Raw genomic sequence first — 17,964 nt, forward strand, 5'->3', positions numbered from 1 at the left:
ATCATTTTTATTGTGGAGGTTGTTAATCATGGATATTATCATCTTCATTATTTTAATTTTAGAGAAATACATGAAACAGTTTCATTAAAATTTCATTAAGTAATATATAAAACAATTTCATAACCATATATGAAACAACTTCATAAAAAAAAGTATTATATGAAACAATTTCATGAAAACATTTCATAAGATTAAACAATAAAATCGATGAATGAGAGTAGTTTTTACGGTTTTTACAAATTGGAGTGGTTTTCATTTGATCGCTTCTTTCTATATATATATATATATATATATTAAAAGAACAACCAATAATGATAAGGTGGATTCATGCATATATCAAAGGTAATATTGATTCTTATTAATTTGATATATAAATATAATCATCGATTCATTTAGCTAACTTCAGTAATTTTAAAAAATATTATTGTCACCATGCAACGCATGGTGTCAAACACTAGTTGATGTTTATATCAAATAAATGGTTTTTATGTTTTGGGGGTTACAATTGGCATGAAACTAGTTGAGGGAAATGCCATATGTACCATTTAATATAGTAGTTGTTCATATCTACAATTTAACACTACCTTTGCCTTTTAGATGTTACAAGTGTAACATGATGGAAATATATGATTGGTTCCAATGTAGAGTCTTTTCACGATCCTAATCTTTCCTTAAGCGCATCCGTTTCTCATGTCAACTCCATCCCCCACATTTGCATAAGTTTGCCCATTCATGTCTACATGCTTTTATAAACTCTCTTTGTCGTTTATTGCCCCCACCGTGAAAAAACACTTTAAGCGTAAGTGCTTACCGGGTAAAAGACACTTACCATAATTCATTTGTGTAATATGGATTCCATGGTTCCTTAGGATAAGTGTTTTAATAAATGCCCCCTAAGTGTTTTATATTTTCTTTTCATTTGTGAATTTGTAACATCATTTTCGTAGTGGGGTGTGTTCCCAGTTTCACGTGATCTGATAATTTTACTTGTTTTAAAGTTTACAGGGTTTGAATAATTTATTTCTCCATTCTCCCACTAATTGAACTGTAGGAAGTTGATGCAAGTATCAGGTCAGAGGTTTGGACTTTCTTACTTGGAGTGTATCACTTCCAATTTGTTTTCTAAGTTCACTATGTAGTTTTTAGGTGGATGTTACATATGCATCCCATATTGTAGATGTCTTTTATCTTTCAACATTTGCTTGTTTAACTAGAGGCTGTTTATTGAATGAGAGCACTGGCTGCATTTTAAAGAGCTTGTGTATTATATTTATGCATCTCGGTGAATGATGTTAAAAGTTATTTAAACTATAAATAGAGCATCAGACATTTAGGCATGGGAACACCCATAATACAAAGGGGACTTATCAGACTTGTGGGTTGAAAGAGTGCAACTAGCAGGTGGTTTCGGGATGTCTCTGTAGAGATTGGGGATGTTAGAGCTTCTTTTGACCCCAAATTTGTTATGTTTTCAATAGTTTTTTGCTCACTGTCTAATTTGTAGACAGAGAATGCCTAACAATGCTTACTGCTGCTAATGACCTACTTTCCTTTCTCCATTTTTTTACTCAACAGTGATGAACTGAACAGTTGCCAAGAAGAAAGGGATAGATTAAGAACTCAGGGGAGGTATGCTAGTCGATACCATATTCAATTTCAAGAGAGACTGTTGTTAATGATGAAGACCGTAATGAAGGTGATACAACAATTGGTGATGAAGAACATTATGAAAGTGATGATGTTGTTAGACATCACGAAGGGTTGCAAGAAAGTCAAATGGTTATTTCTCCACTAGAAATTAATGATGCAAATGAAGATTAGTTCATACCATGACCTTAACATAGATTTGGCATTACTTTAGTATATTTTAGCCCAACTTTTAGTATATTTTGGCATAACTGTTGGTATTTTTTGGCACAACTTTTGGTATATTTAACACAATTGTTAGTATTTTTGGCGCAACTTTTGTTACATATTTTGGTTCCACTTTTTGTATATATTTTGGTTTAACTTTTGGTAAAATTATGCCCAAATTTTGTATGCAGATTATTATGCTTTGTATACAACTTTTATATGTTTTGTGAAGAGTAATGAGAATGGTATATTTGTTTTTTTTTTTTTATAAATGTAAGTACTTTTTTCGTTCAAAAAATGTTTAAGGACTTGATCGTTCAAAATATGAGAATCCATTGATTTTTTTCGGACTTTTTCCACTAACAGAATGTATTTAACATATTTTAGAAAGTCCAGTGAGTTATTTAACAGGTTATATAATGTCCAATGACTTATTTAACAAGTTTTAGAATGTCCAATGGTTTATTTGTTTCAAAAAATTGTCCAAAAACTTAATCATTTTAAATAGTAAAATCCATTGAGTTTTTTTTACTTTTCCCTTTAATTAATACTATGTTAAATAAATTTGTATTTATTAATATAATTTTACATGTTTGTTAGGATTCCCCAAAATAAGACCAAATTCAACAAATTTTGAAGAATGATTTTGGAAAGGTAAAAAGCTGCAATCAGTCCCTCATAAAAAGGGTGGGGCATGTGAAAGCACAACTGTTGATTCAATTCCACAAAATACCACCAAATCAATTAATTCATGAATCCCCATCCTCTTTGAATCCCAACACCCATTTGCTAACAAAGATCCAGAAATGGAGTTTCATGTCTGAAATCCCGTACCAGATTCAGGAAGATGGCTAACAAGGTCTCCAATTTTTCAGATCTGATCCAACGAGTTACAGCTTCCTGCTTGCTTCATCCACTTGGTTCCGGCCGACGCTTTGCCGACGACGTCACGGATACACACTCAGGAGAAGACGATTCTGATTATGAAGAACATAACAAGTCGGAAAAATACTACGACGACGATGAAGAGGATGAAGTGTCTCCCGCGGTGATTGAGCAAGCAAAAGGAGATGCCTATAAAACAGAGAGGCAGATGGAAATGGTGATGTTGATGAGTGAAGTGTTTGAAACGGTGTCGTCTATGAAGAAGGCGTATGTTAGTCTACAGGAGGCGCACTGTCCGTGGGATCCAGATAAAATGCGGCTGTCTGACATGGCGGTTTTAGCGGAGATGAGGAAGCTAGGAGTTTTGAGAGAGCGATTTCGGAGGAGTGTCGGGAAAGTCGGTGGCGGCGGTGCGACGGAAGCGACCAAGAGAACGGTTGCCGGACTTACACTGAGGGAGGTGGTGGCGCCGTATGAGGCGGCGATGGAGAAATTGAAGACGGAGGTGAAGAGCAAGGAGGCGGAGATCGAAAACTTGAGAGAGAAATTAAAAACGGCCACCGTGCTCAACGGCGGTGGGAGCAGTGGCCGGAAAAGTAGGTCTCACCCTCATCATCAGTCAAAGAAAAAAGTCAACTACAGTAGTCAACTTCAAGGTACAGTAAATTATGCTTCCTATGTATCATTACTTGTACCGTACAACCCTTTACTGCCATAAAAATCTCACCTCTATGCATTGTTAGTTGTATATTCTAGAATGTTCTCGGCGTTAACCTCTTGCCACCGTTTGTTACTGCAGTTTCGCCGTCACCGATGCCGGAGGTTTTTGAATCATGCATAAGCTCCGTGAAAGAAGGATCGAAATCATTCACATCACTCCTCCTCTCACTCATGAAATCAGCACATTGGGACATCGCAGCCACCGTTAGATCCATCGAAGCCTCCACTACCACCACCGCTGGTGCGCCGGCCGCCGTAAGAGATTCAATTGTTGGACCGAATCACGCAAAATACGCTCTCGAATCATACGTGAACCGAAAGATCTTCCAAGGATTTGACCACGAGACATTTTACATGGACGGGAGCTTATCATCTCTGCTAAACCCTAACCAATTCCGAACCGAATGCTTCACGCAATATCGCGACATGAAAGCCATGGATCCGATTGAGCTTCTCGGAATCCTCCCAACCTGCCAGTTCGGTAACTTCTGCTCGAAAAAATACCTCTCCATCGTCCACCCAAAAATGGAGGAATCATTGTTCGGAGATTTAGAACAACGGCGTCAGGTTTTGGCCGGAAACCACCCAAGGACCGGGTTTTACGGCGAGTTTCTGGTGCTGGCGAAGGCGGTTTGGCTTCTTCATTTGCTTGCATTCTCATTGGATCCACCCCCAACTCATTTCGAAGGAAGTAGAGGGGCGGAATTCCATCCGCAATATATGGAGAGTGTGGTGAGGTTTCCCGGTGGGAGGGTGGCCGCCGGCCATGTGGTCGGGTTTCCGGTGAGTCCGGGGTTTAAGCTGGGGAATGGATCAGTTGTAAAAGCGAGGGTGTATGTTGTCCCTAAGAGTGAATTATAGGGGTAGAAAGTGTAATATTGTATAACTGAGGGAAATTGATTGCAGGGTCTGTGTTTGTTGTGTATTTTAATCTAGAAATGGAAATGGAAAGCAACTAGACCCATCTATGACTTATTGCATTCAGACAATTCTTTATTTGGTTCTTTTAGTAACCCTGATATCTGAAATATTCAGTCATGACTCTTTGGTTTGTAGTTTGTACTACAGAGCTAAAATTAGGTGAAGCTGTTTGGCTTTTTTGTCATATTTACCGTACAAAAAATCTTATATCGTGTAACAACCACTTTTATGTGGTATCGGTTTAATTGGTACTAATTTACATTATAAGCTCTTACTGTAGTAAGAGTCGTTGTCTTCATTTACCGGGTTAGACTCTTGTTTCTTGTCTTGCTTTTATCGGGTAAGATTCTTGGTCTTTGTCATATTCATCCGTTGAGGTAATATGACTTGGTAAGCGCTTGTCCGGGTAAGCGTTTAATAAACGGTCCCTTAGTCGAATAAGAATTAGATTGGAGAAAACTCAAACGTTATAGCTACTATATCTAATTATAGTTTGTATGTTAATACCAACTGAACTAAACCAAGCACGTACCGTATGAGAATGTGTGACCAAAACAGACATGAGAAATACTACCGAATACTATCTCTCATGAATTTTAAAAAAGACACATGCAACAAATATGTATAATAAGCATACTTATATGTCTATAATCATATTATTTGTATCATCTCATGAGACCAAAACTAAGTAATGCTATTGATCGGATTGATTCTTTCTGGGTAATGCTATACAGTGCATCGGGTTTTTGGGTAAACTAACCTTCAAAAAAGCTAAAATATAAAAATAACCTATAAAAAATTATTTTTTTAAAAAGTCACTCATTTAGCACTCCACACTACATGGTGTGTAAGAGTTTTTTGCTAAAAAAATTTAACTTTTTCTGATAATGTGACTGCTTTGTAGGATTCTTGCTGGCGGAGGCTGACGGTTAAGCACCGGCGGTTGTGAAGTTTCAAGTGTAAAAAGATGGTCTCATGGGTCTCACAAAAACAGATAGGTCTCGCGTGATCCTAATTATATATATGTGTGTGTGCATGCACGTATGTGTGTGATTTTTACTAAACATCACCAATATGTTTTAATCCAATTTTTACATAAAAAAAATTATCTTTCCCTAAACTCTCATGTGGAGTTTGAAAAGGGTGATAGTGTGGAGTTTGAAACAAGTTATAATTTTGGAGAAGATAATTAAAAAATTATCTTCTTCCATCAATCTCAGTATCACCCGTTTTTTAAACTCCACAAGAAAGTTCGGAAAAGATAATATTTTTAAATGAAAAATTGGATTAGAACGTAAAATCATACATATACAGGGGGTATAATGAAAAAGGCAAAATTGGAGTCAAAATAGGGGTGGGATGCCGGGTGGGCCCCATAAGCACCGTGCACCCACTGCCCACTGGTGCTTAACTGTTAGCCGTCGCCGCTGAGAATCCGGCTAAGCGGTTACATCATCAGAAAAAGTTATTTTTTTTGCAAAAAAAAAAACTCCCATACATACCATGCAACGTGTAGTAGTGGTGCCAAAAATGGTCACGGGCCGGGCCAAGGCCCAAATTGATCCCGGTTCCAAATAGTGATCCCGTAACTGGTCCCGGTCCTAATCCAAATACGACGGCCCGATTATGAGAACTGGTCCCAGTCAAGGTCTCGGGGTGGGCCAAACCGGTCCTATTTATAAAAAAATTCGATTTTTTACATAATTTTTAAAAAGTGTTATCTCATACACTTGAAAATATATAATTGAATTAATTAAATATACTCGAAAATATGTTTTTTTTTTGTGAGAATTGTGAACGTGTGTGAGTTGGTATCTTCTCCCATACACTATATGAGTTATATAGTGAATAGAGGGTAAATAAGACAATTAAATACACTTAACAAATACGTTTTATTATAATCTTGTAATTGATTTTCAATAAAATACACTTATAAAGTTGTAAATACATTAAAAATGAATTTGAAAATACAATTTTTTTGGAAAAACAGGACCGGACCCATAACCGGTCTCTGGCCGGCTTTGTTTTTTGACGAAAACCATGACCGGTTTTTAACCGGCGGTCCAAAACCGGTCCCGATCAGTCCCAAGTCGGTCCTGATCTCGATCATCCGTTGGTCCTGGGTCAGGTCGGGCTCATTTGGTCATCTTTAGTGTGTAGTGTTAAATGGGAAGCCATTCTTTGAAAAATATTTTTTATAGGTTATTTTTATAATTTGATTTTTTTGGGGGTTGGTTTAATCAATAACCAACAATGCAACCCGTTATATGCAAAAGCCAGGTAAAAAACAAGTCTTAATATTGATACGTTCAAGGAGAAAATTAGTATCTATTCTAGATCGAGGGTTGAGTTCACGTAAGACCAAATATTTTTCATAAGACCCATAAGACCAATTTATATTCATTTATCAACTTTATAAGCTAATGATTTAATAGTTTAAAGTTGCACGGTGACAATTTTCTGATTATTGAAAAGTCTCGTGGCCTTTATGAATGTTCAGATTGTCAGGTTGTAGATCTAATCCAAGAGTTAAGAATTTATCTTAAAAGTCTCACGAAAAACCCTTGTCTCATATTATCCCAAGTCATCGAATCACAAATTCAATATAACTTTTTCTCCTTTTCTAAATTTTATTTTATTTTTTCCCAATGGAAAAAAGGAGTAAATTACATTCTTGGTCCCTGTTGTTTATGAGCTTTAATACTCTGGATCCTTGTTTTGGAATATCTACGTATGACATCCCTGTGGTTTGCACTTTATAACGTTTCGGGTCCCTATATCTAATTCTATCCAAAAAATGTTGTTAGATGAGTTAAATCAAAGAGGTATTTTAGTCATTTAATTTTTTTTTTCTAACTAATTTACTCTATTTATTTATTAAACCGTAGGAACCAAGAATGTAATTTACTCCATCTTCTTTGTCTTCTCCTACAAGACACTCCATTCCTTTTCTTTATCCGCTCGTCTTCTCCGGCCACAACGAGATCTTCGTCCACCATACACTATACCACACACCGAAAAATAACCGAACACAACAAATCAACCCAAATCCAAACCCTAATAACTAAAACTAAAAAATAAAATAAAACACCCACAGATGAAAGTCGAAATTAAATTCAAACTCAAATGATATCCAAAATCAGATCAAATTCATGAACCCATAGAGAAAATTTGTAGAAATTCATAATCAACTGAATTTGTATAAATTCATAAAAAGGATTTGTAATACAAACCTTAAAATAAATATCCTAATTACAAACCTTGAATCAAGACGTTGTTTGATAGTGGAAGAACACCTAAATTAAATACTTTAATAAAACGACAAACTCATCCCAAATATCATATTTCTAAAATAAGAAATCAAAGTTCAAATCTGCTTTATTAAGTTGTGGCGAACTCCAAAGGACCGTCTTTGTATTTGTCTTATAATGCTCATTAGATTAGGGACCATCTTCGTCTTTGTTTTCGTGGCTCGCTAGATATGGGCTAGAGAGATGAGCGGTCCCCTTCCACACCCGTCACCTTCCCCCTCTCTAAACATGTAACAAAACTTAAAAACTACTCCAACAAACCCCATCAAAGTGGAGATGGATTGAGAGGAAATATGGGTAGTAGATCTCGTCTGGTCTTCGTGAAGCACCCTCGGTCAAATTTGGTCTCGATGAAGCAGACTTGCTCAAACCTGGTCTTGAACCGGTGTAATAGATCATCGGTGGTTCTTGATTGCTTCCGGTTTAGTTGTAGCCACCAAGTCGGGATGCTGATGGAGTTGAAGAGGGAAGGAATTGGAGGAGGTCGTCGGGGATGGATGCCGAAGTAAGGGGACGCATGACCAAATAGGTGGATGGCGATGGTGGACAAAAGGTTTCATCAGGAAGAAGAATGCACAATGGTGGCTAACGTGAAGATGGAGGCCGATAGGAAAAGGTTGTAAGGTGACGACTCTGTTCAGGCAAAAATAAGGTAGGAGGTTTATGGGTAGATGTGATGTATAATTGTACAATAATAATAGTTATAATAATGGATTACATTCTTGTGGTTTTAATAGAAAATAACATATAAATTGAATGACTAAAATACGTAAACTAACTGAGTTAACAAAAGAGTTTGGATGTAGTTAGTGACAGGGACCCAATGCGTTATAAAATACAAACCACAAAAAAATAATGCGTAGATATTTTAAATTAGGGATCCATAGTGTTAAAACGCATAAACCACGAGGACCAAGAATATAATTCACTCAATAATAATCTATACTATATTATAAAACATTTAACAAAACTCTAAAAAACCACTTTTTATGCGTAAAATATTGTTTATTAATGCATATTACTTAAACTCAAGATTGCAAGTAGATTGTGCGTAAATACAACTTATTAAAGCTCCATATCTGAATTCATGTAACTAATTACAGATAAATATAATCAAATACAAGATAAACATCTCATTTTAAATATAAAAAATCTAAATATAATTAGGATAACATTGATTTCTAACAGGATATTTAATTATTATTATTATAAAATGTTATATTATTAAACCAAAAATAATAATTTCGTTATTAAACTTAAATTAAATTATAATAAAAAAATAAATTAAAAAATTACATAAAAAATTAGAACTTTTAAATAGTTGATTTAATATTAATATTGATATATTTTTTTTCCAAATTTTATGATATTTTCAAATTTATATTTTGTTCAAAAATAAAATCATTATTGCTTTCTTAAAACACATAAAATCATATTATAACATCGACATAGATAAATAATAAAATAAAACATTAAAATCAAGTGTCTCGTTGCGTTCCGCGATTATTTTTCTATTTTAATTTAAATTTTAAAAGATGGGGTTTTTCTCTCAAAATAATGGGCCAAGGCCCAAAAGCCCACTAAAATATGGCGGGAATAGAGGACTTTTAGGTTTTTCAATCATCCCGCCAATAAGCGTTTGGCTTCCCTCGTAAGCTCCTTTCTCCCCCTATATATAAACCCTAAACTCTCATTTATTCCAATTGTTCCAATTCCCCCCCTTTTTCTGTGTTTTTCGAATCCCAACCCTAATTTTCTCATCTGAATCCAGAGTTTTTGTTCCTTCCGGGTTTAAAAATGTTGGAACTAAGGTTAGTTCAGGGGAGTCTCCTCAAGAAGGTGATGGAATCGATCAAGGATCTGGTAAATGACGCCAATTTCGATTGCTCGGCCACCGGGTTTTCGCTTCAGGCCATGGACTCGAGCCATGTGGCCTTGGTGTCTCTTCTTCTTAGATCGGAAGGCTTTGAACATTACCGTTGTGACCGCAACATTTCTATGGGTATGAATCTCAATAACATGTCCAAGATGCTGAAGTGCGCTGGAAATGACGATATCATCACTCTCAAGGCTGATGATGGCAGTGATACTGTTACTTTCATGTTCGAAAGCCCCAGTAAGTATACACTTACCTTCTTCGTAAACAGTAAAGGGTGAATTGTGCTCTGTTATTTTGTTTTGAGGGTTTTAGATCTTGACAGTGCATAGATCTTATTCCGGACTCATAAATTTTACTCACAACATGTACCATCTCATCTGTTTGAATTTCACTGTTGGTTTTGTAAATTGACTTCTATAAGTTAGCAATATGTGGATGTGTTGATTACTATACCTACAACCAGCGTTAGCTGACCTTGAATTCGTAGTTGATGGGTTAATGTTTTCATATTTGTTTTACCAAAAATAATTGTTGCGAGTATAGAACTAAGCATGCTAATGTGTTTTTCTAGATGAAGATGTAGGAAGCTCTGGGGCTATAAATTTTATGATGTTGACCACACTAGAACAATTTATTAAAATGTGACAACTTATGCAGTTTGTTTTAAAACAATTGTCGTCTGAATCGATCTTCCTTTCCAGAGTGGATTTTGGTTTTCTTGGTTGACTAGGTACTAATCTAATGCTTCGAGTCAACAACGAGTCTAGAAGCTTTCAGCTGTATTGAAGACTTAAAATGAAGCACAGGAATCTGGAGTAGAAGTCAACTGGTTTAAGGATGTTTTTTAGTTCTCCTATTAAGTTGGTGATTCAGCTATGGTAGTTTTGTAGGTGAAACAAGTTGGTTGCAAGAGTGTATGTACTTGTTAGGGGAAACAGTCAGAGGCATCTGATAATTGTTTGCTTAAACACATTTGGGAGGTGGTGGAGGGAGAGACCAGTCACTTGAATGAGTTGTATGTTGTTGCTGTCAATACAGAGCCTAGTCTTTGATGGGAGCCTAGGAAACATCTGACTGTTACTGCCAATTGTGACTCAGTTTGTGTCTAAATGAAACCAAACGAGCACAGTAAATCCCATCTGGACTTCGGGTTGTTGACTCAATTTGTGTCCATGATCTTAAATTTTTATAGGTGTTCATCAGTTAAGCCATTTGGTGATTGCTGTTTTTAAGCTTGAGCACCATCTCTATCTGATAGCAGTTATTTTGTTGTTGGCTGCATCTTTGAAAACTGACATTCCTTCCTAAACTTGCTATATAACCTCCCACGTTTATTTGAAACTCAATTTAACTATTTGGGGTTACCGATATCTTTAAACTCAGATATTGTCACCACTGTAATTTGAAGGCTCCAGATTGTGTTTTGATATTTTGCCTCATGTATTACAGCTCAAGATAAGATTGCTGATTTTGAGATGAAGCTGATGGACATTGATAGTGAGCATCTTGGCATTCCTGAAGCAGAGTACCATGCAATTGTTCGTATGCCTTCATCTGAGTTTGCAAGAATTTGTAAAGATCTCAGCAGTATTGGTGACACAGGTAGTTTCTTACCTGTTTTGCTTAATATATATATTAAAAAAATTTATTGGTCCAAGAAATGAAGAGAGAATGTTATTGGTTTGATGTTGCTTGTAGTTGTAATTTCTGTGACCAAGGAAGGTGTGAAGTTTTCAACAAGAGGTGATATTGGAACTGCAAATGTTGTTTGTAGACAGAATACGACAGTAGATAAGGTACACATACTGTAGACTTATTTTATGATCCACTAGCCTGATTTTCCATCTTTGGGGGTCAATCATGCTTCTATTGCTACCTTGCACCTATGGAGCAGGGGTCTCCTTTGGTACACTTAGGGACCGTTTACTAAACGCTTACCTGGTAAGTATTTACCCGGTAATTTTCCTCACCGGATGAACATGGCAAGGGGCCAAGAATCTTATCCAGTAAGAGCGATGATAAGGATGGTAAGTCTTATGTGGTAAGTGAGGGTGATGACTCTTACCTGGTTAAACGCTTACCAGGTAAATTGTTGTATATGATATGTTTTGATGTACTACAATCTTACTAACGTTAAGCACTTACCGGTAAGCATTTAGGTAAAACGGCCCCTTAAGGTAGGCGGGTGAAAAATTATGGAACATTTTGGGGTCTTAATCTGATATGAGTTGTTCAGTAATTGACCAATCTTGTACTATGTCCCAGATTTTTGTGGTAAGAAATGCTTTTTTGTTCCACTCATGTTTGTCATGTCCTGGTCTCCAAGAGAACAAGTTTTTGTAATGTTTTGTCATGTCTTGTCTTATTGTTTGTATCAACTACATTCTCATTGAAGGGATAATTTCCTCTGAATGAATCTTTTGATGCTTTTGGTCTTAATGTATATGCTTTTTTGTATACAGCCTGAAGAAGCGACTATCATTGAGATGAATGAGCCGGTTTCTTTAACATTTGCATTGAGGTATATGAATTCATTCACCAAGGCTACTCCATTGTCGAATACCGTCACAATCAGCTTATCTTCAGAGCTCCCTGTGGTGGTTGAGTACAAGATAGCTGAGATGGGGTACATAAGGTTCTATTTGGCTCCTAAGATAGAAGAAGACGATGAAGAGAACAAATCTTGATACGGTAAGACTCCAGCTTTATGAATTCGCTCTATGTTATGATAAATGAATGTGATCCCCTTGTGCGCTAAAGTTACACTTAGATAGGAATTTGCTGTAGTATGTAACAATCTTTTAAAAGTTTAGTATTCATGTTTCCAGGGTTGGGATAGTGAAACAATGGTGTAGGGTGTTATTGTTTTCTTGTAAACCTTCTTGGAGTAGTATTTTCTTTGGTTCTTGTTCATTAGTTCTACCTTTTAGTCATGTTTATCGATGATTAAGAATTTGAGATTGATTGTGCCTCATTTAAACATGATTTTGGTTTCTTTTTCTACAAAAACCGAAAATTGTTCAAAAAACTTCGTTCAATTTGTCCAACCTATCCCATCAAAATCGAAGAAGCATACTTGTTTTAAGAATAATTGTAACCCACAAGGGTTGGGTTCGGATTTTCTCAAACTGTTGTAGTTGGGTTAGGTTGATTATGTCCCAAATCACCCGATTTGGGTACACCCCTAGTAGAAATCATTGTGTGAGATATGTTGAACTTTATCAAATTATGATTAGAGTTTAATAACGTTGAGATCGGTTTGTATGAATGACATGGTTTGTATTTGAAACTCACTTTAGGTGTTTTAAAGGTAGATCTTAACTCTGATACCATGCCAATTTCATGAATTTTTAAAGATCACCATCCAAAAAAAGACATGAAGTAGAGAAATTGAGGTATTAAAGTAAAGCAAGTCTTTCTAATACCATATAATGACTTCTTCAAATGCCTTTAAAAACAATTCGTTTTGATCATGTGATATTGACACACAAAATGATCACATGTAACTTAAAAGAGAAATGTTTTGATTATGCGATACTGCATAACATAAAAAGGAAACATGAATAAGATCCCATTATTGATGTTGCGATACAAAACTCACAAAATTTGAATTCGAAGATGTAGAAAGCACTAACCCATGGCTAGTAATATCGCAAGCCTAATTAGGTGCATTTCCGTAAAAATCAACGCAGGTACGGCAGCCACAATCCTCGAATCTACACATATTGCATCCAAAACACACACAATGGACGCAACCCTCGCACCAAAGGTCTTTTCGGCATCCGGTTCGGGTCATTGAGCTTTTCCTTTCTTCGAGATTGTCACATGTCCACCTGAACTGGAACAAAATCAGGATTAAATGATTTGATGGTTTTCAATTTCCATCCTTTTTGTTTGCTTTGTTTATTATGAAAGCCTAATTCAAGTCTAAAACCAGTCGTGTGTGTTAAAGTCTTACATCAACTAAGCTTGGATTGAACATGGCAAGTGAGAGGGAACTAGGTCGGTGAAAGAATAATGGAATATCTTAGCGTTTTAATTTGACATCAGCAGTTTAGTAATTTACCAATCTAGTCACATCTTTCACAATTTTTTCCACCTTTTTTGTGGGGAAAAAAATGGAGTTTTGTTTCAATTGGTCTAATGTCACGTCAAACTTGGGATAACAAGCTTTTTGGATTGTAACCGGATAGGTTTCACGTGCCTCAAAATGTAGATGCAACCAATGTAAATACTTTGTTTGATTCTTCAACTCATGTGATCATTGATTCTGACACGTGCTTACTCGGTAAGTGCTTACTGATATGAGTTAACGCTATAATTTATTTTGATGCGTAAGATTTTAATACATCAAAACGTATCGAATGCAACAATTTACCTAGCAAGCACTTACCTGGGTAAGAGTCGTCATCTTCATTTACCTATTAAGACTCTTCATCATTTTCATCGTTCTTACCCGATAAGATTTTTAGCCCTGGTCATGTTCATCCGATGAGAAAATTTATCCGATAACGACTTACCAAATAAGCGTTTAGAAAACGACCCCTAAGGTGATGTTTGTTACATATATACATGGAAGGGTTCAAATACCATTCTACGAGAACTTGGTAACACATGAAACAGGCGACCATCACGTGTGGTAAACGTGATGAAGGACATGGGAGGTCAAGTTACACTCGCACTATTACACCACTGGTGGTTCCTACACGTCGAATATCAAATATGATAAGAAACTTCTTGCATTTTCATAAAATGCTGATGTTCTCTTTGAAAAACACACATATATACATATATATATATATATATATATATATATATATATATATATATATATATATATATATGGTGTTCCAGGATTTTTGTTCAGTGGGATCAACTTTAAGGTAGGAAAGGCTCGCAAAGTCTGATGTGTTTTTAACCTAATTACAAGGTTTCAAAGGATTTTTAAAGTTTTTTTTGGTTGATTTGGAAGGATTTTTATATAGTTACAAAATCAATGAAATATAATAAAATAGTAGCAAACAGTAGAGAAATCGGTTTATGTAGGTAGGTAGATCGACTTACCGGCCTGGTATCATATCGTAACAAGTACGATTTGGTCTAGCTACAGCATCATGATACAATCGACATGCTTCCTTCGTCCGAAGTTCAAACCGTCGCAGCTTGTTACAGGCACTGCAATTCAAGAACTGGTCACGATGACCGACTTCATTGTACGGCCTTCGGTATTCATCTCCTCTGTAGTATCTCAGTAAACAAGTTTTCGACAATTTTGTCTTCTTGCCGTTGCAATTCCGAACCCAAACTTTAGATCTCCAGTTTGACACACTGGAAGCCCTAGATCCATGCTTTGCGAACTCAACAGGTGAAGTGAACACTGGATTTCAATTGAAAATAGCGGAATTAAAGCTCGATTAACACAGAAAATGCAAAATCGGTTATGTGGATCGATACCTTGATTGCAGTTTTCGTTACAGTTGCAGATAGCGAGGATGGAGCCATCGTCGGCGATTCTGAGGAGCCCGAGTTTGTCTCCGAAGCGAGTGCTTGTGCAACCGCAGATGATTTCGATGTAGTGGAGAGCCATGACTCTGATTTGCGACATAAACTCCTCCAATTCGTCATTGGAGAAAATTGTTTGGGGAACAATCACCAAACTCAATTCTATTACAAATTCAAACAATACATCAACATGGTTTATATATTATATATCTTTTATATTTAAAATAAAATATTTATCTTGTATTTAACTATAATTATCTACATTTAGTTATACGAATTCAAACATTAAGTTTTAATAAGTTGTAATTCGCACAGTTTGTTTGTAACCTTGAATTTTAAACAATATGCATCAATAAACAGTACTTCAACCATAAAAAATGGTTTTCAAGAGTTTTTGTCAAATGTTTTATAATATAGTATACATTATTGAGTTTGTAAATGGAATTATTTTCTCTCTGTATATAAAGAGAGGAAAAAAAAAGAGCCGGGATCATACGAGAACTTTTTATGTTTGCGAGAATAAATAAAATATAGAATTTATGTAAGGGTGTTGTGAAGATTACGTTATACTGTGTGAATGTTTAATTTTCGCAAAATATAAGGTATTTGTACGCTTTTCAAAATAGATACATATAATGATGAAATATCGTGTGAGAAGGAGAGTTAATGTGAGAAGCGTAAGAATGAATATATATACATTTGATTATCTTTAATCTCAAACTCACTCGTGTCTACGTCTATATATCATATAAAATCAACCATGAGTAACCTCAATCGTGTCTACGTCTAGATAACTTCAAAATTTATTGTTATCATATTGTGTTTGTCTGATCGAGAACTATCCCTTTCGCATAAAATCAATTATTTATGCGTTTGTGCAGGTAAACTGAAAATCTAAGTTTCTGGGAACAAATTAATTAACCATTTAAATAACGAATTGTTGAAATCACACTAACTCGAAAAAAAATCAGTAGTCCAAAGTGGATCTAATCAATTGATCGAAATTAAAGTGGCAGTAATAATATCAATCAGATCTAAGTATGAATAACAACTCTAGTAAGTTTAAGTGCGTTCAAATCAAAATCGAGCATATATAGCACAAAATTAACTTTTTAACCAACGCATGACTCAATCGAACATGATTTCTTAAAGATTAACGAAATTAACAAAAAACGATGAAGACGATTTTTCTTACCTTGAGCCATTGATCGTGGTTTGGGTATTTCACACTTGGTGTTCGGAGAGGCTTTTTAGCTTAGTAATGACGCTCTAATCCTACCAGTTGGTATTTTAAGTAACATATAACAGGTTAAATAACGTGAACACAATAGGTAAAATCTCATGAATATAGCTGGTTAAAAAACGTGAATACAGCTGGTTAAATATCATGAATACAATTGGTTAAATATTGTGAATAAGACTGGTTAGGTAATATTGTGAATACAACTGGTTATATAACGGAAATACAACAGGTTAAATATCGTGAATACATCCGGTTAAATAACGCGAACGTCTACACTTTAAATTTTAATGTCAAATAAATTATCTTAATGCTTGATATTGATATGGATATATTTGATTTTTCAGACAAAAGCAGTACTTAGTCAATTACAGAACCAACAATCACAATGACCAGTACCAAAGTCTTTAGTACTGAGTTGTTCTAATTAACAGTTTCTCAAACTAATCCCTACTGAGTTATATCATAAATAACGCTTCAGTTACTTGTAATTGTATCTTAAATAACAGAACCGAAAAGTTATACCCAAAACGGAGCATACAAAAAATGAACCAAATTCTATAGTTTGAGTCTGTTATTGTGCTTGTTCTTTATTGTAATAAGAGAATAATGAATGGTGAAAAAATTGATTCTTCGGTATCATGTTTTAATCAAATTGGTTCTTGATGGTATCATTATTGTATTAAAAAATCCGGCATCAGTTAAAGAATTACCATATATGGATATAATATAATTTCAAGACATCAGATGTTTTTTTTATAAAATGACAACTCATGGGGTTCCCATATAATTAGATATCATCAAAATCAAGACTAAGATGTAAACATGAAATGGACAAATTGCATGAAAAAGTCTTTAACTTGATTCATATTTTGGGTAACGTACTTTCAAAACTTCCATTTTGGTATCAAAGCTGTAAAGTTTTAAACATTTAAGTACCCGTTGAAGATTGATTTTAAATTAAAAAAAGATTAATCTTAGATTAAAAAAATCTATGTCACTAACCACGTTAGCAAATAATACTAAGTTGAATACCACATCACTCGTCACATCAGCATAATAACTACGATCAGTCTTGTGATAATGATGCTAATTTTTATCATTTTCGTACAATTTTTTCTATTGATTCAAGAATTTAAGCCCTGTAAATCATGTTGAATTTGAGTATCTTATACCATATTTTGCTAAATGGATAGAATACCTAGGGGCGCGAGACAACTCTCTCTAAGGAACTCGGCAAAATAGCAAGGTTTTGATGATATCGATATTGATGAGATTGACAATATTGGTGCTAGTTACGATATTGGTGCTAGTGACGATATTGATGCTAGGGTCACCTTACGTCCTTGAACCGATAACCATCTTTCGGAAAAGACTATACTATATTATGCGATTGCAAACAAACTTTTATCAACTGGATTAATGTTGATTCAACTATCTGCTTCTGCTAATTTTTATCATTTTCATATAGTTTTTTCTCATCTTGTTTTTAGAAATTGTCTGTGTTAAATGACGATTTTATATAAAAATTACATATAATATAAATAAAAGCAGCGTTCGTCAACTTTACATTAATTAATATTTTTTCAAAAAAATAATTAAATTAAATACTTTATTAATATATTTATCAAAGTTTAATTAATTATGAGACA

The 17,964-nt window shown here is 35.0% G+C and overlaps 3 protein-coding genes across 3 annotated transcripts; 2 read left to right on the top strand and 1 right to left on the bottom strand.

Moving 5' to 3' along the window:
- The first annotated feature begins 2,550 nt into the window (after positions 1-2,550).
- Positions 2,551-4,448, top strand: LOC112513451 (protein GRAVITROPIC IN THE LIGHT 1-like). Its single transcript, XM_025119726.1, has 2 exons — positions 2,551-3,395; positions 3,539-4,448. Exons 1-2 carry the CDS (start codon positions 2,702-2,704, stop codon positions 4,318-4,320), a joined length of 1,476 nt encoding a protein of 491 aa, XP_024975494.1. The 5' UTR covers positions 2,551-2,701; the 3' UTR covers positions 4,321-4,448.
- A 5,040-nt stretch (positions 4,449-9,488) lies between these two features.
- On the top strand, positions 9,489-12,528 carry LOC112513137 (proliferating cell nuclear antigen). Its single transcript, XM_025119296.1, has 4 exons — positions 9,489-9,807; positions 11,020-11,172; positions 11,269-11,366; positions 12,033-12,528. Exons 1-4 carry the CDS (start codon positions 9,489-9,491, stop codon positions 12,255-12,257), a joined length of 795 nt encoding a protein of 264 aa, XP_024975064.1. The 3' UTR covers positions 12,258-12,528.
- Positions 12,529-13,292: 764 nt separating this feature from the next.
- Positions 13,293-15,235, bottom strand: LOC112513528 (protein ULTRAPETALA 2-like). Its single transcript, XM_025119817.1, has 3 exons — positions 15,025-15,235; positions 14,635-14,947; positions 13,293-13,408 (listed from the first exon to the last, which is right to left on the bottom strand). Exons 1-3 carry the CDS (start codon positions 15,173-15,175, stop codon positions 13,363-13,365), a joined length of 510 nt encoding a protein of 169 aa, XP_024975585.1. The 5' UTR covers positions 15,176-15,235; the 3' UTR covers positions 13,293-13,362.
- Positions 15,236-17,964: the final 2,729 nt, after the last annotated feature.

The sequence above is a fragment of the Cynara cardunculus genome (assembly GCF_001531365.2).
Source record: "Cynara cardunculus var. scolymus isolate 2C chromosome LG 5, CcrdV1, whole genome shotgun sequence".
NCBI lineage: Eukaryota > Viridiplantae > Streptophyta > Magnoliopsida > Asterales > Asteraceae > Cynara > Cynara cardunculus.